Source organism: Colossoma macropomum, unplaced genomic scaffold, assembly GCF_904425465.1.
Source record: "Colossoma macropomum unplaced genomic scaffold, Colossoma_macropomum, whole genome shotgun sequence".
NCBI lineage: Eukaryota > Metazoa > Chordata > Actinopteri > Characiformes > Serrasalmidae > Colossoma > Colossoma macropomum.
Genome location: NW_023494804.1, coordinates 35,030,955 through 35,053,441, shown reverse-complemented (window position 1 = coordinate 35,053,441; position 22,487 = coordinate 35,030,955). Strand labels below are relative to the sequence as shown.

Genomic DNA, 22,487 nt, shown 5'->3' with positions numbered 1-22,487 from the left:
ATTAGGGTTAAAAGTATTATAAGTTACAACATCAATTCTGGATTATATCAATGACTCCATTCATCATCAAATCAAAAGGACAGCTGGCATTTCAAATAATTTACAACAGCAGTTTTCAACCCGGTAGCCTGGCCTACAATGAGAGCCAATATTTTACATTTTTCAAATCACCTCAACCAGCACTTTAACATGCTTACTTGTCAATTCAAGAGGTTTTTGTATCTGCAATACAACCATGTATGAAAGACTGTGGCTTAATGCCTCCAAAAAGTCTTACTGGTTTGGTCGAAATAAGTATTACAACCAATCAGAACTTCTGCAGCCTGTTAAAATGTCCTGCTCACATTGTTACTGGATTGGTCAAAACATGGATCACATGTAAAACCACCTTCTACGCATTTGTCAGATAAAAAAGAAACAAAAAAATGAAACTCAATAAACGCACTGTTAGAAATAAAGATACTGTGCAGGTACATTTTTCATTCATCAGAGTACAAACAGTGTAAATGTTCCCTCAAAAAGGTACAGCAGCAGCTTTAAGGTCCAGGTTTTTCCAGGTGAAAAGTTCGTATTTGTACCTTTTCATAGTCTAATGTTTTAAAACAGAACAATAAAATAAAAAGCCTGGAGACGAGACGGGGTGTGTGGAGTCAGTATCTCAACGGATTATGGTACAGTTATGTCCCCTGACTAAAGGTACTGAGATGTACCCTTGAGGGTCCCACCCCAGTGACAAGAGGGGAACTGCCCCAGTGACAGTTTACTACCTTTTTTCTGAGAGTGCAACATTCACTGACACCAAACTGATACATTCCAATAGAGAATCTGACTCAACGGTTGTTGCAATGAAAAGGATCAAAATAAATAAATAAATCATATGAAACTCTCTCTGCAACTGACTGACCGTTCACTCAAGTACACTCTGAAACAGAGCCTGCTAATCATGTGACTGCTGCCCATGACAAACGTTTCTTTCAAGTCACATGACCAGCTCCTCCCTGCGTGAGTGGAGACACATGATCTTTTCGATTTAATTCTCAATCCCGTTGTTCCTACTGCTCCACCACAGTAACACACACAGACACACACACACACACGCAGAATCAGAGAGAACACAAGAATGAAATAACTTCTGAAAGAAAGTGTGTAAGGCAGCCAGCAAACAAGAAAGACAGACCGAAAGAGTGAGAGCGAGAGAGAAGACAGCGAGCAAGAGACGGCACGGCGGTATAAGCAGTACCTTGTGTAAGACCTTTTGATGCCGTCAATGATCTGTAATGAAATGTTTAAGTTCAGTCTGGAACTCTGAGTCGATGCAACCCGAGCGCAGTAATGTGCATTAGAGGAGAAGCCTTTCCTCTCAGTCACTCTAACAGCAGGAGATCACTGGTATTGCACTTTATGTACTTGTCAAACACAATTCTTGAAATAATTTACTTACTTCAATGGGTTTAACGATATATGCCTTTTTTTAAATGTGTGATCCAAATTTACACAGGTCAACATTCAATTCCCAATTTTTGGGTGTTAAGAAGTTGGGCTGCAGAAAATGATGTTGAAGTCATATCACTATTTGGCTGATTTTTTCTTTAAAAAAATGATCAGCATCTAACTGATGTTTTGATTAGACTAATATTTCAAAAATCCAATACATAAAGATTAATCCAACACACAAAGCTAATAAAGTAACGGAACAGCCCTTAAGATGGTGCCATGGATTCCCTGAGGGCAGGTGGACGAGGGCTTGTTAAAATTGCGGGGTTGGTCCTGACTCAGATTCTTGAAGAATAACAAAGGATAATAAAAAATAAAAAAAAAAAAGAAGGGGAAAAAAAACAAAAAAAAACAAAAAAAAACACATGCTAGAGGTGAGCAGTAGGACAGTATTTTATACCATGACAAATTACATCACAATATGAGACAACATGCTTTTTTTTTTTTCATTGGGGGGAAAAAAAAAAAAACTCAGCATAATGTCCTGTTTATTTGGATTTGGTGCAGCAGAGGATGAGAAATATTGGACAAAAATCAGTGTCTTATAATTGTGGCACTTTGGGTTTTAAGCTAAACCTCAGAGAAACAAAAAAGTGACATTGTAAAAATGTTGAAGTACTATGATACTGTATTTATTACCCCCACATTATCCTTACAGCTTTTGACAGCATTTTTAAGCATTTTATCAGTACTGTTTTAATGGGGTATTGAGTCTGCTTTAACTTTTAATATTGTGATACAAACCGTCCAATTCATGAAATAATTTACCGATTTCAAGGGGGGGGGGGGTTAAATGATGCACCTTTTTGTTTATGTTTTTATGCAAATTTATACAGGTGAACATTACATTCTCAAGAGTTTGGGTGTTAAAAAGTAGGGCTGCACAATGACACTGGAGTCATATCAGTATTTGGCAGATCTTTGCTTAAAAAAAAAAAAAAATTATCAGCATCAAACAGATGTTTTGACATATTTCAAAAATCCAATATATAATGACAACATTTATGAACTGCTAATCCAGGTGGATCTAGTCCCAATTTGCAAATGTTTATGTATTGCTGGCAGATATGCAAGTGAAAAAATCTCATACTGGCATCAGCCCACAACTTCCATATCAGTGCATCCCTAATAAAAATGTCTTAATTCTACAGAGCTCTAATTAAGTACTTTACAGACTGGTTTGGGTCAGATAACTGAACTTTGTCAATCCCAGCCATGTCAACCTTCTAACAACATAAACCCCCCAGAAAAATCACAACTCCTAGAATTTAAAAGCACCTTTGAAAAACTGTGTGGGAATGGGCATAGAATAACCCCCCGCCCTTGCCGTCCACTTTAGTCTGACAGGAAGCACCCAGAAGCCTAGTTTAGATCATTCACAGCAGTTTCCACAAAAGACAGCTGATTAGAGGACTGGGGGGCATTTCAGCCATTTTATTTCGCCGTGTTTGGAATGGTTCATTCATTAACTCATCCTCTATTCACTACACATCGCTGACCACACAGTGAACTGACTGGAGAAGGTCATGGTCAAGTAAGGCCTTTGCCTCTGCCAGGTAGAACGGACGGGAAAAAAAGCCTTAAAAGGCTAATCTGACTAACAGAAAACAGATAGAACTGGTTTTCTGGTATGGCCTTGTAGTGACATCTGAGCCAGCTGGTTGGCCTGTTCGCAGAAGGAGATAAATGTATTTTAAGAACAGAAGGAAACAAAATTGTATTTTCAGACATGTTTTCCTCTTTGGAATTTGATACAACTCATTTCAAAACAGTGGCTCAGATTTTCCAAGTTAGAACATAAAGCTCACACGTCCCTGAAGACATAACGTGGCACTCGTGTAGCACTGATACTGATGCATATGACTGGAAATGACTGCAGGGGAAAGAAAGGCTTGATGTAACATTTATATTCAATCACTTGCCAAACAGTGCTGGCATTGCACAACGGCAATCTGATTAATATTACAGTGACTTAACTTGGACTCATGAATCAAAGCGGGAGATTCATCTGATAAGGTAGCTCAAATCTGCAGTGGTGATTTTAAATGAAAAATAAATACATAAAGTAACTGGTCTGATGTGAGGTCAGGCTTCCAGTGTGCACCGCGACTATCTTCGGATACACGCCGTATTGCCTCATATCTTGGCGCCGTGGCTCCAAACAGCTGACAGGCAAGTTCTACTGTAAACCTTCATTATGGTTTACACTCTGTCTTTAAACAACCCTTGAACTTTGTGGCAGGACACTCATGCAGACTGGGATGGGCTGAGGTCACTGGGGTTGAGGCTTAGACTCTTTGTCTATATGAATGACCGATGGCTGGCGTTTCATCAATGTGCACACACCTGTAGAACTTGAATAGCATTGCCAAGAAGACACTTTGGAGACAGAGTACATTTCAAACAAGTCGGTCAGTCGGTCTTGCTGCCAGTACAGCAAGTGGCTGTGCAAGATGGACCATATACAATATATACACATATACTGATGCGATTCTAATTTCATTGTAGTTGGGACCACCATGCTACTGTTGCTCCCTCAGGGATGAGTGCAGATGTACCTGGCAGTGACTTTTACTGCCTCTGACACTGTAGAGAGTGTAAAGGCAGTTCCTTAAAGATCTGGCTTAAAGAACCGTTCACTAAAAAAATTAACTGACATTTACACAATGTTTCCCTGACCTCAAATGTAGTCTATCAGAAAAGGCATTTTTTCCACACATTGGTTATACTTTGCCACTGCACGCAGGTAGTATGGACAGACGCCAAGTATACCTGGAGCAAAATGTTAAGCATTTTCATTAATCCATTTAAAAAAATAATAATTTAAAAACACCCAGCCTGGGTCGGAGAGCATGAGTGAGAGAGAGTGAGGGAGACAGCAAGAGTATGAACAGCAGCACTTGCACAAACTTAGCCAAGTTATCCTGAATTTGCTTTCTCTTAGTTGGAAAGAATGCCTAGATGCGGTTACACTACTTAATCAAATATTTACATAACAAATGGGTATTGAGAAATATTTTAACAAGTCAAGTCACCTTTATTTCTATAGCACATTTAAAAGACAAGTGTCTGCAAAAGTGCTGCACAATAATATCGATTAAAATAACCATCACTGACTAATCAAAACTACACAATGCATTGGAAGAGATAACAACCTGCATACAGAACATCTGAGAAGCACTCTGCGGTCAGCGGGACGGCTTAAACCTTACTGAAACACAGCCACACATCCTAGAGAAGTCTACTTCGCCGCATTTTCTTTTTTCCCGACGTGTTCAACCTCTGTTGTCAGAGATTATAGATCCTAAATTAAAGCTAATTTTTAATCTTTTACAGTACTAAGATAAGAACTAAGGCAGGTAGCAGGCCAGACCATCTATTTTCATATATGAATTTGCAGGACAGTAGCTTCCCAGGAGAAAAGTAAATCACTTGTGCACAAAGAACAAAGAAAAAGGTGTTAATTAAGTCTGTACATAAAATAAGTCTTAGTGTTAATAATATTTGCATGTACCTAACATAGTCTTGTAAATGAAAAAAGTGTTTTTGTAATAGCCGAGTGCAATCCCAGTTTAATAGTAATTAAATTAATAAATCCATTTCTTATTATGAATTTTGTTATTTATGCTTTAGTCTGTGTCTCCCTTGCTCTCCACTCCCATCCTAAACACAAAACTATTTTTCAAATCTGTGGAAAACTCTGTTTAGGTGTCTGAAGTTTGCTTCTTTAGCTTTGCACTGGATTTACAATACTAATATAATTTAGTTTTTGCATGAACAGACTGAAGAGGTTTTGCATGAGGGACTTTCATCATCTTTTAGCTACTTTGCTGATAAACAGGAGGAAAACCGCACATTTGATATTTCAGTTAGCCATTCTTTAAACTGGTAAGGTGTTTTAGGGGTCAGAATACGGCATCTATAGCTGGCTCTCTGGTAACATTATGATTTTGCTCTCAGCCAAAAAGCTGCCAGAACAGGAGCAGGACGGAGTATCTGCCAAAAACACCTTTAAAAGAAGCAGAATGGCACATATTTGGCCGTGTTCTTGCAGGCCTTGCTATTAAGGCAGAGAAGACTGACTCAGCAAGCGGATGCCTCGTGCTTCCTACAGCTCATGACAGGAAACTGAATCGACATTAATCCCTAAAAAACACAAAACAGAAAAAAAAGGACACCTTATAATAGGAATATCTGAGATCTAGACATTCAGAGACCAAAGGTGATAAAAAGACTCCAGACACTCCAAACACTCCAAACAGACACGGTCACATAATGATACAGGCATGACTGGAGTGACAATCAAATCAGAGAATAGATTCACTGCCAACTTTAATGAACTCTGATATTGGTTTTAGCACCAGACACAGTCCAGGTAAGTTTGACTGTTCTGGAGCTTTCAACTGAACTAATTTCCAAAAACTTATTCAGACTGCATCTGGTGTCAAGACAGGTATGCATGCTCCTGCAGTGGTTATTTTTTTTCAGTAACTTAAAATATTTCTACGAAGAGAAATGACAAAACACACTGCACAATTTTAGCCCGATTTTCCTGTTGAATCCACAACAAATCCCCTCAACACAGTGACAAACTGCCAGTGACGACTGCTCACACAGTGCAAGTTCTCAGCTGTGAATCCTGTAGTGTAAATATAAGCAATTTGGAGATTTTCAAAGCTGTGCAGTGTCCACTGAAACCAAAGCCTAAAAGCATTCTGGGTAGCTCCACCCCCAGTGCTACAATATTTATATTATCTAAAGGAACGAGTAAATCAGCCAAGACATGTTGGTGTCCAAATTTAGCATTTTTAGTTTAGCGCTGGGGCTACAAGGCTAATGTTGCTAACAACCAGATGTCAATAGTCACCTTAATCTTTCAATTAAAACAAAACAAAATCTATGAAACTTCTCTCAACCTGCTCAAATCGCATATACTTTGTCGATGTGGTTTAGAGGACAGTATGATTTACTGTGGACTATAAAGATGAACAAAACTTGAACATCTAGCTGAATGTTGACGACAGCACATTAGACAACGGGGCTTTATTACAGAAACTTCTTAAGTTTGAAATTTCATCTTATCTGCTTAGTGACCATGACAACTTCAGTTAGCTTCTGTCCTAAATTCAGTCCTATTACAACAGTTCTTAAGTTCACAATCTTTTCCTAACTCCAGATAAGAAAACAGTATTACAGAAACATCATAAATTTCCTAAATTCTGTCCTAACTAAGACAAACCACAGTAGCGTCTTAACTTCTGTTTAACCGTCTCTTTATCATTTTGTGCAGCGACAGGCAGCAGAGTTCACTATAACTAGCATCATGACGCTACATTTATCCACACTGAAAATGGTGCTTCGACATTTGACACTAATTGAGTCAGTTAAGATTTCCTACTTTGAGATAAGATGCTGTAAGATTCCTAAATTAAGATGAGGTTTGATTCTGTAATACCAATGTATGAAAAGATCTGACAGTTCAAGATAAGTTTTAAGACAAAAAAACAAAAGTTTCTGTAATACGGCCCCTGGTGTCATGCCAAACTTTGACTCCCCGACAAAATCTAACTCCCTTCACATGCGCGCACATCATGCAGGCAGGCATACAGAGACGAGTGCACTAATGACTTCTGCTGTTTCCTTTTTAAACATATCTTCAGGTCAAAAATTCAAGATGAACAGTTGTTTAAAAACAGAAACTGCAAACATGGTCTGTAGTGTCCAAACGCCAGCCTGATGTGCCTGCACATGAAGAGGAGTCAGAAGTCGGCACAACACCTGTTTTAAAAATGCCGACGGTGCGTTTAGATAAAACGGTGAAGTGCCATTCATTTCTGTAGTTCACTAAAAGTGATAGTGTCTTAAACTACGCCAACAAGTCGGCATGACCTTACTGAAAATCCGTATGTGTTTAGAGCAGACTGAGAGAAGTTTTGTGGCTGTACTGACAAAAAAAGATTTAGGTGACTATTGACTTCTAGTGTTTGTTGGCAACATCAGCCTCACAGCTCCAGTTCGTCTAAACTAAAGAAACAAACTCTGGACACCAAACATGTCTTGGCTGATCGACTACATCTGGGTTAAGTGGGGAAACTCCGCAACCTCTATGATTTGCTCAATATTGCCAGACTAGGCTGGAGATGATTCACCTGAACTAACTCCACCACCAAAACTCCAGTGTCACGTGAGGTAGGTGCAAGTATGGCTGGAGTGACAATCAAATCAGAGGGGGAGAAAAAGAAAACTCCCAGCACAGCCAAAACAGACACTCCACTGGATTTCAAAATGAGACATTAATGCAGAACTCTGGACGGACAGAACGAGAGAGAGAGAGAGAGGGGGAGAGAGACAGTAGACAGATTTCTGCACATCCTCCTTCCTCCTCCGCTCTGGGCAGTAGGCTTGTTAACGAGGGCAGGGAAGAGGAAAGCATTAGAAGGAGAGCACTCCCCTGCCTCCCCTGAGCCTCACAAGCTCATGGAGGGTGAAGAGGGACAGCTGCTCTGAGGAGGAAGAGCACGTCACACACTCTCTCTGCTCCGGCTAAACCCAGTCAGTGGTGCCTAAATAGGTCGACAGCAAGAGAAGAGTCATGTGGGCCAGATGCAGTGCCCTTTTACCACAGTCTGGACTAAAACCACTCAGAAATCATCCTCCCAGTGCCGGTATTACTCTCTGGAACAAGAGCTCAACTTTGAGTCTCAGTGTAGGTGATACAATGAAAAGAAACTAAACTAGGAGCTAGTACTTTACCATATTATATAGCCGATTTAAAAAAGTATACCTAAACTGACTACTTCAATATGGTATATCTGCAAAGATTTGTAAACATTTATTCATTATTATTTCTAAAAAGTACAGTACCATGCAAAGGTCAGAGACCACTCCTCATTTACTTAATTAACAGTCATATCACCCAGTGTGTACATAGAGATTAGGCTGAAGATAATGCCCTTTCATTAGACATAAGAAAGGACAAAGTCAAAGGGGATTCTTAAAATATTAAATTATTAAAAGAAAGACAAATCGAAACCCCTACCAGCCACCCAAGACCTGGCAGACCATTAAAACTGTCCCCATCAGATAAATAGTACATAAAGCTTATATCTTTAAAAGAAGGGAGAAAATTAAACTCCACGCTTTCTTCAGATCTGAAAAGAATCAACAGGTGTTTGTCCATCCCTCGACACTGTGAGAAGTCAACTCAAGAAGTTAGTGAGAGAAAGAGAGACAAAAAAATCTGTAACTCAAAGAAGCTGCTGGTGTTCTCAGAACACAGACCCCAGAGTCCAGACCAACAAAATGCAACCACCTTCTAAGACTGAACTTTGGAGCCATGGAAAGATATTCCTGCAGATTTCTTTGAAAAACCTGAAAGCAAGGCCAGCAAGCTAAATTTCCCGTTCCACCTTAAATGGCACAGCAGTTACATTCTGCCGCCCGAGGGATCAGAGCTGCTGCAGCATTTAAGGTGGAATGGTAAAATTCCAACAAGAAGCTAGCGGATAGCTGACTTCAGCTTCATATCACTGAAGAATTAGGGGTGGGTGATAAACAATTGTCCATAAATGTAACTAAAGCCCAGCAGTGAGGTTGCTGAACTACCCTCCTCTGCTATCACTGCAGACTGGCAGGGTTGCCTACAGAGCAGCGCTAGTAGCCTGTTAATGAAGTAATGCTCTTTTTATTTGAGGGTCCCATTTCATAGGGAAGATTTCAACCACTACCCCCTGTAACTCAGTCCCAAGGGTCAAGGTGACACTCGAAAACAAGGGACGGGGTAAAAATAAGAAATATGACTAAAAAGAATGGTGTAATGAAGGCAAAGAGTGGACATGCTGTACTACTGAAAACAAATCAGATGTTCTATCTAGTTGTTGAGGTTTGTGTAATTCAACTTTGTGTCATTCTTGCTCCCCGCACCCGACACCCCCCCCCCACCACCACACTGAAAAATGAATAACTTCTGCATAATAGCTGTTTTGACTGGAAATGAAATAAATAAAAGAGAAGTTGCACAGTACTGTACATGCCAAGGAAAAATATGCAGCTCGCTGGCCAGAGGAAGAGCGCGTATTTGAGTTGGAATGTAGGACGGATTTGCAAAGCTCTAGAAAGCCAAAGAATGGAGAGAGCAAAAGACTGCAAAGAGACTCAGCAATGTCATCACTATATATCAACTATATATTACATGACAGTAACAGGCAAAACAAATTAAGTAGAAATAAGCCTGATCTGATCAGTACGCACCGAATAATCATCACTCTGCAACTCTGGAGTTTAACAGACGAGGAGGAACCAGTGGGCTGGCCCACGAACTTGGGGCTCACTTGAGCTCAGCAGAGCCTAATTAAGGATAATTATGATTACTCTCATAAAACCAAGTAGGTTTGTCAGAGGTGTATCATTGCAGCGCTGGCAAATGCAGTCTACTGGACCAAAAATATTATTGTGACTGATTTCTTTGTAGGATAACTTTAATTATAAGTTGCAAGATTACCCCAAACTAAAGCTGGCGCTGACATACCTGCAAGGACAAGCACCTTCATAACAGCAATTAAATCCGCTAGAAATGCTGGCTTACTTAAGTCAACAATACATTCAAAACATTAAATCTCGCTAATGCTTTGTGCCTCAGAGCACTGACCAATGCTGACACACACTGATACATAAACATCACGCTATAATGACACAAACTCAACATCCATTCCAGACTCCTCTCTCTGGAGTCTTTGGCATGCATTTGCTGCTGTTTTGGACACTTGCAGCAAATCAACACACAACGGACCATATGCAAAATAGGGCTACACAATACATAGTTTGTTAACCGCTACTGTAATTTGGGCCTATGCAATACTGATATTGCAAAAAGCTGCAGTACCCAAATGAGCCAATCAAACCAATCATAACATTTTAGTGTGTGTTGAAACCATCCTCACCAATCAAAGCTCTCGATGAGTGTTTCTGTGGATGTTTTGATGAATCAAAGGCCCTCTCATTTCACCCCTTGCCCCTACTACTTAGCCCTTCGTTTTGTGCATTCACGCCTAGGAGTATGTTCTCAATGTATTACGGACAAAAAAAATAAATAAAAAAAATCGCTAATAGTATGCTAACGTCTCAGTAGCTAGCTAGCTAACTTACCCGTTCCATCTTAAATATTCCAGCAGTACCGATGCCTGAAGCACCAGAATGTAACTGGTGCTGCATTTAAGGTGGAACGGGAAAATTCCAACAAGAAGCTGAAGAATATCTGACTTCAGCTTCATATCGCCGAAGAATTAGGGGTGGGTGATAATAAATAATTGCACTAGAAGCCTGTTAATGAAGTGATGTTCTTTTTTTATTTGAGGGTCCCATTTTGTAGGGGAAGATTTCTACCACTATCCCTTGTAACTCAGTTCCAAGGGGCAAGGTGACACTCGAAAACGAGGAATGGGGTAAAAATAAGAAATGGGATTGATCCAAAGTATTTAATTTTAAACAGAAGTAAACTGTTTTAATCAATATGATGCAGATCAATTTTGACCCATCACAATACTGATTCTCTGGTGTGCTTACCATATTTCAAGACACTTTGTAGTTCTAATATGCATCAGTGCCACTAGTTTGTCCATATTGTGCAGCCTTTATGCCAGACAGTCAAAGTCTGGGAAGCAAGTAACTCCCCAGAGAAATACAGGAAAGTCTAATAAGTACCTGGTCAGAAACTTTTGGTCTGCCATCATTTAATTTTTTATTTAAACTTGTTTTAATTATGAAATCCCCATCTAAGCACCCATTTCAATGACAAACTCAATGTAGAACTCAACATGAGCCGCGTAAGCAAACTGCACGTTTCCTTGCCATTTCCTTGCTGTACGCAGTAGCCTGTATCTTGCAAAGTCCGGCAGCGGCATTTTTCCTGATTAAGAGTGGTCTTGATGGCACCATGTCCCGCTATCACTCCCATCTCCTGTTTAATCAGCTCCCGACATTTTTTTTGATTCATGTAATAACTTCCTGTTGGCTGTTTACATTACGAATAGCTGACAACCTAAAAGAATGCAGGAAGCGCTGTTTTTTTCTTCTTATGAGGCTCACTGGGTTCATGCTGGACACACAGTTTAGAGCGCTGGGACTGCAGTACTAAGTAAAAGTGCAACTGCAGGAGTAGTTTAGTCGGTACTTTTCATAACCTAAGGAACATGCATAGCGAGATGGTAAAAAGAAGTGCAGAATGCCGATCACAGCTCGGCAGTCCAGCTCCGGGAAGCCCGAGCTCCGTATATTCCTATAATTCCCATTCTTCACATGAATCTTGCAGCAACAGGCAACAGCATGAACAAAATTCAGGTTTCAAAATGAGTGTTAATGTTTTTATGCAATACAGCATACTTTTATCTGCTTTTATAGACGAGCATGTCATGCATTATCAGATACCACATAAGTGACTAAGACTGCTTAAGGGACTTTTTTTTCCATTTTGTCTATAATCATCAATCTTCTGTTATAAACACTCCTACTCATCTTTTTTGGCAGGGCTGCAGTAGTCTCTAAAGGAGACAGCCTGGTTAAAAGACTAGAGGAAGGAAAAAACTGAGGATGTAACCTGAAGAAGTAAGTTAATTTTGAATGACAAGTGCAATTATTCCTTTTACTAAGACAAAGATAAGTCAATTGACCGTTTGGGATTAATGTTATCACTAATGACAGCTCACATTAAGATGCTTGCGTTTCAGAGTAGCAAAGTTATCAAACTTACTCGCAAATACTGGCAAATATTTATGCTTTACAGTTCTGACAAAACCTAAAATTGGTGTTTTACCAAGTTGTCTGTCTGTTTTCTTCCCACGAAATACAACAAAAACCCAAACAGTGATTTCAGTATTACAAAACAGGCATATCAAATGTTTACGAATACAAATACCTCTGTCACTGTAGAAGTAAAACGAGATTCAGTGTGTGATTCAAGGAAAATAACAAAATAAAATAAAACAGAATAAGATAACAAAAGAGAGATAGACAGCATGTTTACAGAGGAACAAATATGCGAAGTGCAATACTGCCTGACGTGCATGTGGACACACCTGTGGCGTGAATATGTGCAAGTTCTGAAGTGGGGGGCAGTAAAATAGTTCAGGACGGAGCACCATGGCTGAAATATCGCAGTACAAATGTGACAAGTGCAGTCGGTAAACAGTGACCATATAGCAATAGTGAGTAGTAGATGCCATCAGTCAGATAGTGTGGCAGCGTCACGATCTATCTAAAGTGAACAACATGCAAAAGTACACTATACCATACTATAGTATGCAATACTATACTGTAATATAGTATATACTGTTCTACTATGCATACTATGCCAACTATACTATACATAATACATAAGTGAACAATGTGCAATATTAATTAGTAGCTGAAATGCAGTTATGCCTAAAATTGGCATGTGGTTGGTCTGTTTTCTTCCCATGAAATGCAACAAAATCCCAAACAGTGATTTCAGTATTACAACACAGGCATATCAGGTGGTTAAAGGAGTACTCGAGTACATACACACATCTATCAGCTACATTGGCCCCGAAGTGCCAAGGCACAATAAACATGTCTAAGCTCACTGACTGCTACAACAGAAAGTGGAAAATGGTATAAATTTGAATTGTTGTCAGACCATCACTGTTTAAAACAGAGACTTGACCAAGACCTAAGACTAAGTTTAGTGTGTTTCCAGAATACAAGTGCCATGTGCTAAGATGCAAACCTATAAAAAGTGCTCATGCTCTGCTACAATCTGTTGCGGCTCAAGGTCTATTTTCTTTCACTCCGTTCTAGCTCTGGAACCAGATAACACAAGGCATGTGGAGAGACTCTCAACCAGCCAATAACTTTAGCTTTATGGCCTATTTCTCTGCGTTATCACTAGGAGAAGCGGTTAAGTAGGACAGCGTAACCTTCCCTCTCTGCAGGTTTTTGGGGTTGGTGTGATTGGCGCTGTTGTGCAGGGATCACTCAAACCCTGGGGGGCTGCAGAGGATCCGCACTAACAGCTGTGCCGTGTAATACGGCACCAGCGGAGCTTAAAGCAACCAAGAGAATCACAATGCAGCGTGTCCATAACATGCTGGGTATGGAGAAGTAGGAAGCAGTATAGGGACTAGCCTGTGCTACAGGTGGTTAAAGCTTCTACTAACAGATTTTTTTAGTGTAAAGTGTGTATTATTTGATCCATACCACCTCATTCAATTGATTTAAGCGCTGCAGAGATCAGCTGGAGACCAAAATCAATAACAGCACCGAGGAAGCCAAAACAGCTGGAAACAAGCTTCCCACCACAACTGAGTCATGAAGAGACAGAACATTCATCTCGCCAGATTTCCCCCCCGAGCAGAAGAACTAGGCAGATGGAAGACAGACAAAAGACAGCAGTTGAGGTTAGTATGGCTGTAGTAGCGGAGTGCTTTTACCACCAAGAGAAAGAAAAGCAGGCCCAGCGATCTCGATCCAGATATTGATCACAAAAGCTTTTCACATCTGTTGAGTTTATTCTCACACACACACACACACACACACACACACACACACACACACACACACACACACACACACACACACACACACACACACACAGCAGAGTGAAGCAGAGGGTCAGCAATCTTTTTTAACACACTGTCATTTGATGCACAGTCACATGCTATGTCAATAGCTATCCTGTCCAGGTACAAAAGGTCTAAAAATCATACTGTTTCCCTACATTACCTGTGTAAAGCTACTGGCCATGTGCTGGACATTTGCTCACCTTGCTATAAATGTACATATTTTAGGGTGACTTCATTATAAAACAAAGACAACAAAATTACCTATGAATAAGAGAATGACGGCCTGTCTGTAACACTCAACAACCAATAAGCCAAACAGAGTTCAAAGGTAGCTGCTTCATTTTACTACCCCTAGATAACAGGCTCCATTTGCTTACCCAACCCACAAACTCAAATTTCCTCGGCATTCACCTGTGGTTCAGGCCAAAATGCATTAGAGATTTCACAATCTTCCAATATGCACCATTATCAGTAGGGCAAAGTAGGAAACGGTGACAGGGCTATGTTCTGAGACAAAGGCTGAGTACTGTGGTAAAAGAACACGAACAGGAAGGCTGTCATTAACTGTGCAATTTGGTCAATGATTACGCTTAATCTATGACCAGAAAATCAGCCCGCAGTCTCCCAGATAAAGGCCAGCACAGGTAGCCGTAGAGCCGCTGTTCACAGATATATGTGGCCACAATTACAGAAATGTGTTTATCGCATATAAAATCATATGCAGAATTAACCAACACGCTTCAAAAACTAGTCAGTCTTGCTCTGAAACAATTTAAAATTACCCATTGTCCTTTACATTGTTCGTAAATTTCATGATGAATGGACTAAAAGAAATGACTCAAATTGACTTGTAAAAAGTCTGGTTCCATTGACTTACATTAAAAGTAAAACAGGCTTTTTCCTTCTCCTGTAAAGTTACCATTTTGGAGATACGAGGTTTTTTTCCGATAACAGCGATATACAACATTGCCATCATGTTAGCCATCACTGTGGTTACAGTTGGTGAATGCCAACAAAATCTGATCCAATTGGGTCAGAGTCAAACAGGCTCTGGATCTCAGGCAGGAGGGTGAGAAGTAGTCGTTCTGTTATTAATGGTGGGTATTTGTGAATGTATGAAAATTCAGCTGGTTTGGTGGTTTGAAAAAGGGCCCATATAATATCTTCTCAGATTTTTGCCCCAAAGTCCACTTATGGGATAATTTTCCATATACAGACTGTACAGATTGGTGTGAATGGCTAGTTAAAACTTTATTTGCTAAACAAGTGAGGAAAAAATGGCTTTTCCATGACATGGGCCTTTTAAAAGTGGGAAAAGGAAGGAAAATAAAAAAGCAAGTGGCCACACAGGCCACAGGCTCTACATTTTTAGTGGCCAAAATGTGAAATGTTGTGGCCAGGGGCACTGGGCAATAAATAACGTCAACCCCTTGCGACCCATATTAAGTATAAAAAGAACACTACACTGTTTTACTAATCAATCAATCTCTACCTGCCACGTCTGGGGAACACTGATTATTTACAAAATCAACAGAGAAACTTTTTGAATCGTAACATGTTTATCATAGAAACCAATGAACAGTTGCATCAGCAACTACTGTAAGAGAGTTTCAAGAGCAGGATTTCCAAGTATAGAGACATATACCAAAAATTACAGTATAAGTGAATGACCGTAGGCTACAGACACAGCAGAGATTAGGCTGAAAAATGAGTACCCACTTAAACAGAAAGAAGGAAGCATGCATGACTACTGACATCTACTCCACCCAATGCCAGAGAGATCCCCAATACCAGAGCTAAAGCTAAAGCGTCTTAATTATTTTCTGTGTTTTACTGTAGGCTCCCTATCCTCAGGTTTCAAATCCGCTGTAAGCTAAACCTGCCACCCACCACATTGCACAGAGACAAAAGGTTAAAACAATATGCGGTCTCCTTTAAATAACAGGAAAAGCATGTGAATGAGCTGCAATCACAGTGTACAGAGATATCCAACAAGGAGCATAATGATTTTGATTATGTATGATTCCGAGGCAGGAGTTTGGGAGGGGAATCTCATTCCTCAGTCCCAAAACTTCCTCTATGAGATGTACGTGTGTGTGTTACAGTCTCACCCCTTTCTAGGAAGTATCCATCATGCAGCAGAACTGAGTCATATGAATGAGAGGCCAGAATAAGCCACAGTGATCCTATAGAACATGCTTACACAGCACTGCAGGAGGGAGCAGCTCGCGAGCACCTAAAGCACCGGAATGGAGCAACACTTAGCAATCTGATCTCTGGTGTATCTTCTTTTAAGGCCAGGACAGATACACTAATGACTCTGAGGCACTGCAGACAGGCAGCTGTAGCACTATGCATTGCCAACATATTTCTCTTCCTCAGGCCAGGGATATAGATCTTTTTTTTTTTTGTCAGAATGAAGGCTACTCCTGCGTGACAGCCCGAGATCTCTCCCAAGATCCCGCATCGCTGTTCAGCAATAGACCCTTTCATGTCACATCACTGTTCTTGCGAGCCCACCTGACAAAATTACTGCCATTCCAGGAAACAGACATGTCTCGTGAACATCAGGAGGTCATTTTCACACTCCCCTACTACACAACCGTGACCACAGGGGTCAGAGCACTTCACCGTGGAAAATCTTGAGTGTTGCAGAAAAGCTAGGACAATATTAAGTCACACAGTATGTGTCCATTGTCACAATCCACTCTGCCTGATATATTTAGCCTTATACCATTTTCGACTGCATGCTGCAAGTAATAATGATCAGAAAATAGTCCCTAAACTCTAGCACTGGCATCTGAACTGAATCAGTAGACAACTTCAGACTTAAAGCAATGGTTCAGCCAATAACACGTTATCCAGTTTGTTCAAAGCTAATGAGTGGGTTAGGGCTGCTAACAGGGCTGTTCAGACTTTGTCCTGAAGGGTCAGCACAGCTTCGTAACTACCTTACTCAAACACAGCCACTGAAGAGGCAATTAACATGAGTTGAATCAGGTGATCAGGTGTGTATGAGCTCAGAAATCAGCAAACTGTTGCAGACAACAGCCCTCCAGGAGCAGAGCTGAACACCTCTGGAGTCGGCCCATCTCAATCATTACATAATCGCCTGATTGCAATTATCTGAGCTGTCCGCAATTATTTAAGATGACCGCAGTTATTTTGCACAGTTGGTAGTCTTCACAATAATGTGTTTACATTGCAACAAACAACGTGAACTGGGTGCGTTTTCATCTGTAAGACTGAGACAAATGCATGTAAATAAAAGAAAACCATTCAGATGTCTTACCAAGACAGCAAACTGGCTGCTGCTATAACACTCTTAGAGGGCACCAGTGAATAATGTTCGTTTGTTTGAGTTTGAGCTGTTTCGCTCCTAAGTTGGAAGCTACCAAGTATCAACAACTGCCCACTTACATTGTAAATCATAATTATTTAATTGGCAATTAATCATCAGCTACACTTTTATGTTCATGACAGGCCTAACCTGTGGTTTAAGCTTCTATTATTATTAGCTACATTAGCCTTACAGCACCAGTGCAAATGTAACTGAAGAGCCCAGCTTGAATGGGATACAGACATTAGATTCAGATCCCAAATTCTTGTGCAGAATTGATCTTTGGAGTAGAAGCATGATAGAGCAGTGTGAGTCGAGCAGGACTGTGCTAGTGTTTTAACTCTAGTAACTTCTAGCATGTAAATTAGCCACAGCAGGTTTTAAGGACAGCATTACAATCACAAATGCACATGTGAGGAAGTAAAACCTGGTATACTGAAATATATACTGAATTTGCTGTATTTTTAAAAATAATTCTGCTTGATGACACGTTGCCTGTAAGGGTCTACAACAGGGGCGCATAACTCCAGTCCTAGAGGGCCAATGTCCAGCATAGTTTGGAGGTTTCCCTGCTCAAACACACCCACTTGATCTGGCAATTAACAGGTAAGTATAATCAGGTGTGTTAGAGCAGGTAAATCACTAAACTGTGCTGGACACCGGCCCTCCAGGACTGGAGTTGTGCACCCCTGGTCTACAACCTGGCGTCAAAAGAAAAGAAAAAACAATAATTAAAAAGTCAGGGGGAAACACCGATTCAAGAAGTAAACGTCTAAGGTTATCAAGAAGGTCTTTGCTGATCACCCAGGCCTTTTTTGGACAGTGTCACATACTCTGAAGCAAATGTCCTTAAGCAGAAATGTATCAACACAATGTCTCAGCACCTGAACGCAGACAGCATGCTGGACAACCTTTGGAGTGACATCGTCTTTAGGGAAATCATCTGATGTGGTCTAAAGTCCCAGGCTGGGTTAGCTGACTCAACGGGGTCATTGACTACACATCCCTAAAGGCAGGCAGTGAGTGCAGTATAGTTTATAAAGTGAATATTAAAAGAATTTCAAGGCAAACTGACAAGTAGTTTACATTCACAGGAATAGCTAAATAAACGTTTAGTGAGCAACACTGTACGCTGAAGGCAACTGGGATCATAACATGAACAGCTACTTAGGCCAAAGTGTTTATACTAGTAGAAAACAACAAAACAATTGGTGGGCATTTTTCAGCAGGCTGGTCATTTAGGGGATAAGGGTAGCTCAAGAGGAATGTTCTCTCTACCCCGGAAACCCAACCCAAATCAAAGGGCCAGGGGAGGGAGCAGGAGTGGGAGACAGAGCCGGAGCCATATCTAATGTACAAATCAAACAGGGGGAGGGTGAGACAGACTGCTATTTCTGTCCCAAAGGAAACTCCGGCACAGAGCACACTGCCGTCCTGAAATACCTACAGCCCTCGTCACCTTCCCCCAGAGCTCCTGCTCACTCTACAACACACCGCAGACACTATGACTGGTCTAGCGCCCAGCTTGTGATCTGCCCACTCTCGAGCTTCAGAACTTTTAAGTCAATGGCCAGAATTTTCAGGGCTGTTGGAGTTGAAGACATGTAACATCACGATACCTGAGATTTTAATAATGCATGATATGAATCATATTCCATTTCTCTGAGGTTTGCAATCAAGTTGGAATGGACAACAAGATGGTTTTGCTGTGTGGGGGTGGGCAATATGGCAAAAACACTGAATTATGAGACTTTTTACAATGCACAATATTTTTTTCCTGAGGTTTAAAACACTGAAACTGACAAAAAAAAGAACCAAGTTTTAAAATTACTATCAAAAACTAAGTACAAACGATTTTACCTAGAAAAATGTTTAAGAAAGCTTGCATACTGAACTTTTAATAACCAAAATAAAAAGTATTGTACTTGTACATAAAGAAGTCTCTCTCCACCACTATGTCAGTGCTGGTGCTTTCTGCTATTTTTTTTTTTCCCCAAACCACATCAGCGCTGACACAAAGGATTATGGGATATGTAAGGCAGCAAAGGATACATCTACACCATCTTCAAAAAACAGCCAAACAGAGGAACCTCAGCAGGCAGTGTTTTATACAAACATTTGATTTGGACATGACTTGGTGCCTTCCTGCCCCAGAATACTCTGAGCACATAGCATTAGTTGTGTTTCAGACACATCCAACAATTAAATACACTCAATTAAATACTCAAAAGACTGTATTGTGATAACTTATAACCAGTATTGAGTTGGCCAGACCTCTGATAGTAGCCAGAACTGAGGAGCTGTGAAGAGAAAGGTATGCTGTGCACTTAAGTCTATCAGCTAAGGACAACTCACGTCTCTCTAAACCATTCTAATCACCATACATGCCATGACTTATAATGAAGCAAATGCTAAAAATAATCTCTCTCTAGAAATCAGTGTTACGGGATGAGAGCCTCTGAAGCAAGAGGAAAATAAACGATGTGTGGCAAGGGGCTCTTGATGTGGTAAAGCCTTTTGGTTTCGCTTAAACACTGATGCTGGTGCTGCACGCGCACCAAAAAATCAGAACGTTAGTAAGCCACAGTAATATGTGATCAACAAGTAAGAAAGACGTCACAGAAATCAGTTCACAAACACCACAAACTTATAAACAAGCCACAGGAGCATAGAGTGCAAATTACATCCTGAATGTGCTTTGGTGGCTCTTCTCCAGCGTTTCACTAACTGCTCGAGAAACTTCAGTCCATAAGGACTCTGTCAAGCATACAAGAGTAAGAACAGCCAAAAATTAACGCATGTTTAGTTCAGGCGCTGCTCTAACTTGACCCCTAAATTTTCTCCCACGCCAGTTGATACAGATCCTGTGCGCATGGGAATTTCTCTGCAGGCAGCGGGCAGAAGATACACCTGCAGGGGACAGCGGTCAACTCAAAACCTATATAGAGGATTTTGATAGCAAAACAAATATGAATTCAATTAATGTCAGACCAAACTGGTTTTCACATTTAACCCACTGAGCTAAAACAAAGTTAACAATCAATTAACGATTTATCTGGCACTCTCAAACTACTACAAGCACTAAAAACGTTCCCACAATATATGAACCTAGACATAATGCAGGCCTTTTTCATTACACATACAGAAATCTAAGTAAAACCAATGCAGACTAAACTTTTACTGCACTGAACTTCAACTAGACCTGTGAAGTGATCAAATGGCCATGATGATTTAAGTTATAGGCCTGAACTTTGAATAAGAACGGATAAGTAACCAAAGGAGTTAAATTAGTTAGATGTGCCTTTACTAGAGAAGGCATACTGGTATCAAGCCAATATCAGCAGAAAAGAAAAAAGGTCCTGTGCCATTTCTAGCCTTCACGGTAGAATTTTGACCAGGACTGATCAGTGATGGAATCAGCTTTCCAAGGTTTTTCCCCCGCCACGTTTTCCTACATGCATCTACAAGTTAAGACAGCAACAGACTGTATCAGTGGAACAGTTCAAGTCATCTGTACTATCGTTTCTAATAGCTCGGGGCTCCCAATGGTCAACTACATCAGCTCCAAATCCAGCAGATCTCTAAACCAAGCGAACCCACAGATCTTACAGGACACTATCTATCCACAGGCGTCCTAATTAGGCAGCAGATGGACTCTCGTTTCAGTGTGGTTAATTATTTGTGAAGTGGCTGAATCATTAAATGGGTGGAAGGCTAGCTAAAGTAATCCCGCTAGCTAATCGTGTTGTTTACGTGCCACCGTTATCGCGAAGTGGATGACAGCAGCCCAAAAAGCACATTCGACACCAACTGGACACCTGAAAGGTGGTCTCACTATGAGTGTCAGCAAATATGAGGAATATGGGAAGGAAAGTGAGAGAAATCTTTAGGCCTCGGCTCCGAAACCCACAGTCACGGAGGTGGCGATTCCCACACAAACCACCGCTAGTACGAGACTGAAGTTGGCTTCCTTTTCCAATTTTCCGTTCCACCTTAAACGGTGCAGCACTACTCCGGCGACCGTACAGGCTCCAGAATGTAACTGGCGACTATTTAAGGTGGAACGGAGAATTCGAATGAGAAGCTGGCGGATAAGAAGCCAACTTGAGCTCCGTGCTGTTCGCTACGTTTCGTGTCGTGCTCGCCGCTCATATACTTACAATCCAAGTGTTTCTTTTTTGGCCCCATAATCTCATGAGTGGTCGCCTTGCACACCGTCTTGGACACCGCAGAGCCGGTCACACTGTGCTGCGCTGCGGTTATCCTGTCCGTTATGCTTTGTCCAGACATCTTCTCGGTTTGGTAACGGGAGCGAAAACGCGAAACGCCAACTGTTTTCTGTTAACGTTATATCCAATGTTAACGCTGGTGTCCACGATTCCACCACCTGAGTACTGAAAGAAAACGGACAGAGAAGGCAGAGAATAGAAACAATTAGAGGGCTGAGGGCGGAGAAAAGCTGTCAGCCATACAGCTTCAGGCACTCTGAATGAAGTTTGGACTCCACACAAGTCGAGTGAAGGAGAGAAGACATACTGTTAACGTTAACTACATACCCAACGGCTGCTCTTCTGTTAAAGACAGTCCTCTCCTCGCTCGTGCACTGCTCTCTCTCTCTCGCGCGCGCTCTCTCTCTCTCCCCCTCACACACTCACTCTCTCTCTCTCACTTCCCCCTTTTCCTTCTCTCCTCCGTCGCTCTGGCTCTCCTCTCCGGCCTCGCCTCCCCCTCGCTAGGTTTTAAAAGGACTGGAGGCTCGTAGGAAAATGGCGGGCCTGTTTCCTCTCCTCACTGGATCCTCCCAGAGGTTGGTGTGGTGGATGCTGCGCGGTCGCTGCCAGACGCCGCCATGTTGGCTCAAACCCACAGTGAGGGACAACCGGGCCCCCTGCCGCCCCGCCTGCTCGGAGCCGCCATGGCGCCTCCACCGCTGCAGCTGCTCGGCTTTATCTCCCAGTTCCGCTGCACGAGATCAGACCACGTGATCAACACCATCACCTACTACAACTTTCACACACAGTCTCTGACTGGTACACTGTGCACTTTGCAGCCGGCGTGAAATATACAGTTTTCTAAGT

The 22,487-nt window shown here is 41.2% G+C and overlaps 1 protein-coding gene across 28 annotated transcripts in view; it reads right to left on the bottom strand.

Moving 5' to 3' along the window:
- Positions 1–22,259, bottom strand: part of picalma (phosphatidylinositol binding clathrin assembly protein a) — a 69,672-nt gene extending 47,413 nt beyond the window's left edge. For 5 of the 28 annotated variants that reach the window (XM_036595009.1, XM_036595022.1, XM_036595012.1 and 2 more), the window contains exons 1-2: positions 21,966–22,253; positions 21,570–21,803 (exon numbers count right to left, since the gene is read on the bottom strand). In XM_036595009.1, coding sequence (XP_036450902.1) covers positions 21,570–21,699 — 130 coding nt within the window. In that variant the 5' untranslated portion in view covers positions 21,700–21,803; positions 21,966–22,253. Of the gene's footprint in view, positions 1–21,569; positions 21,804–21,965 lie in introns of those variants that run through there. The other 23 variants (XM_036595015.1, XM_036595028.1, XM_036595007.1 and 20 more) reach the window with 11 other exon arrangements.
- Positions 22,260–22,487: the final 228 nt, after the last annotated feature.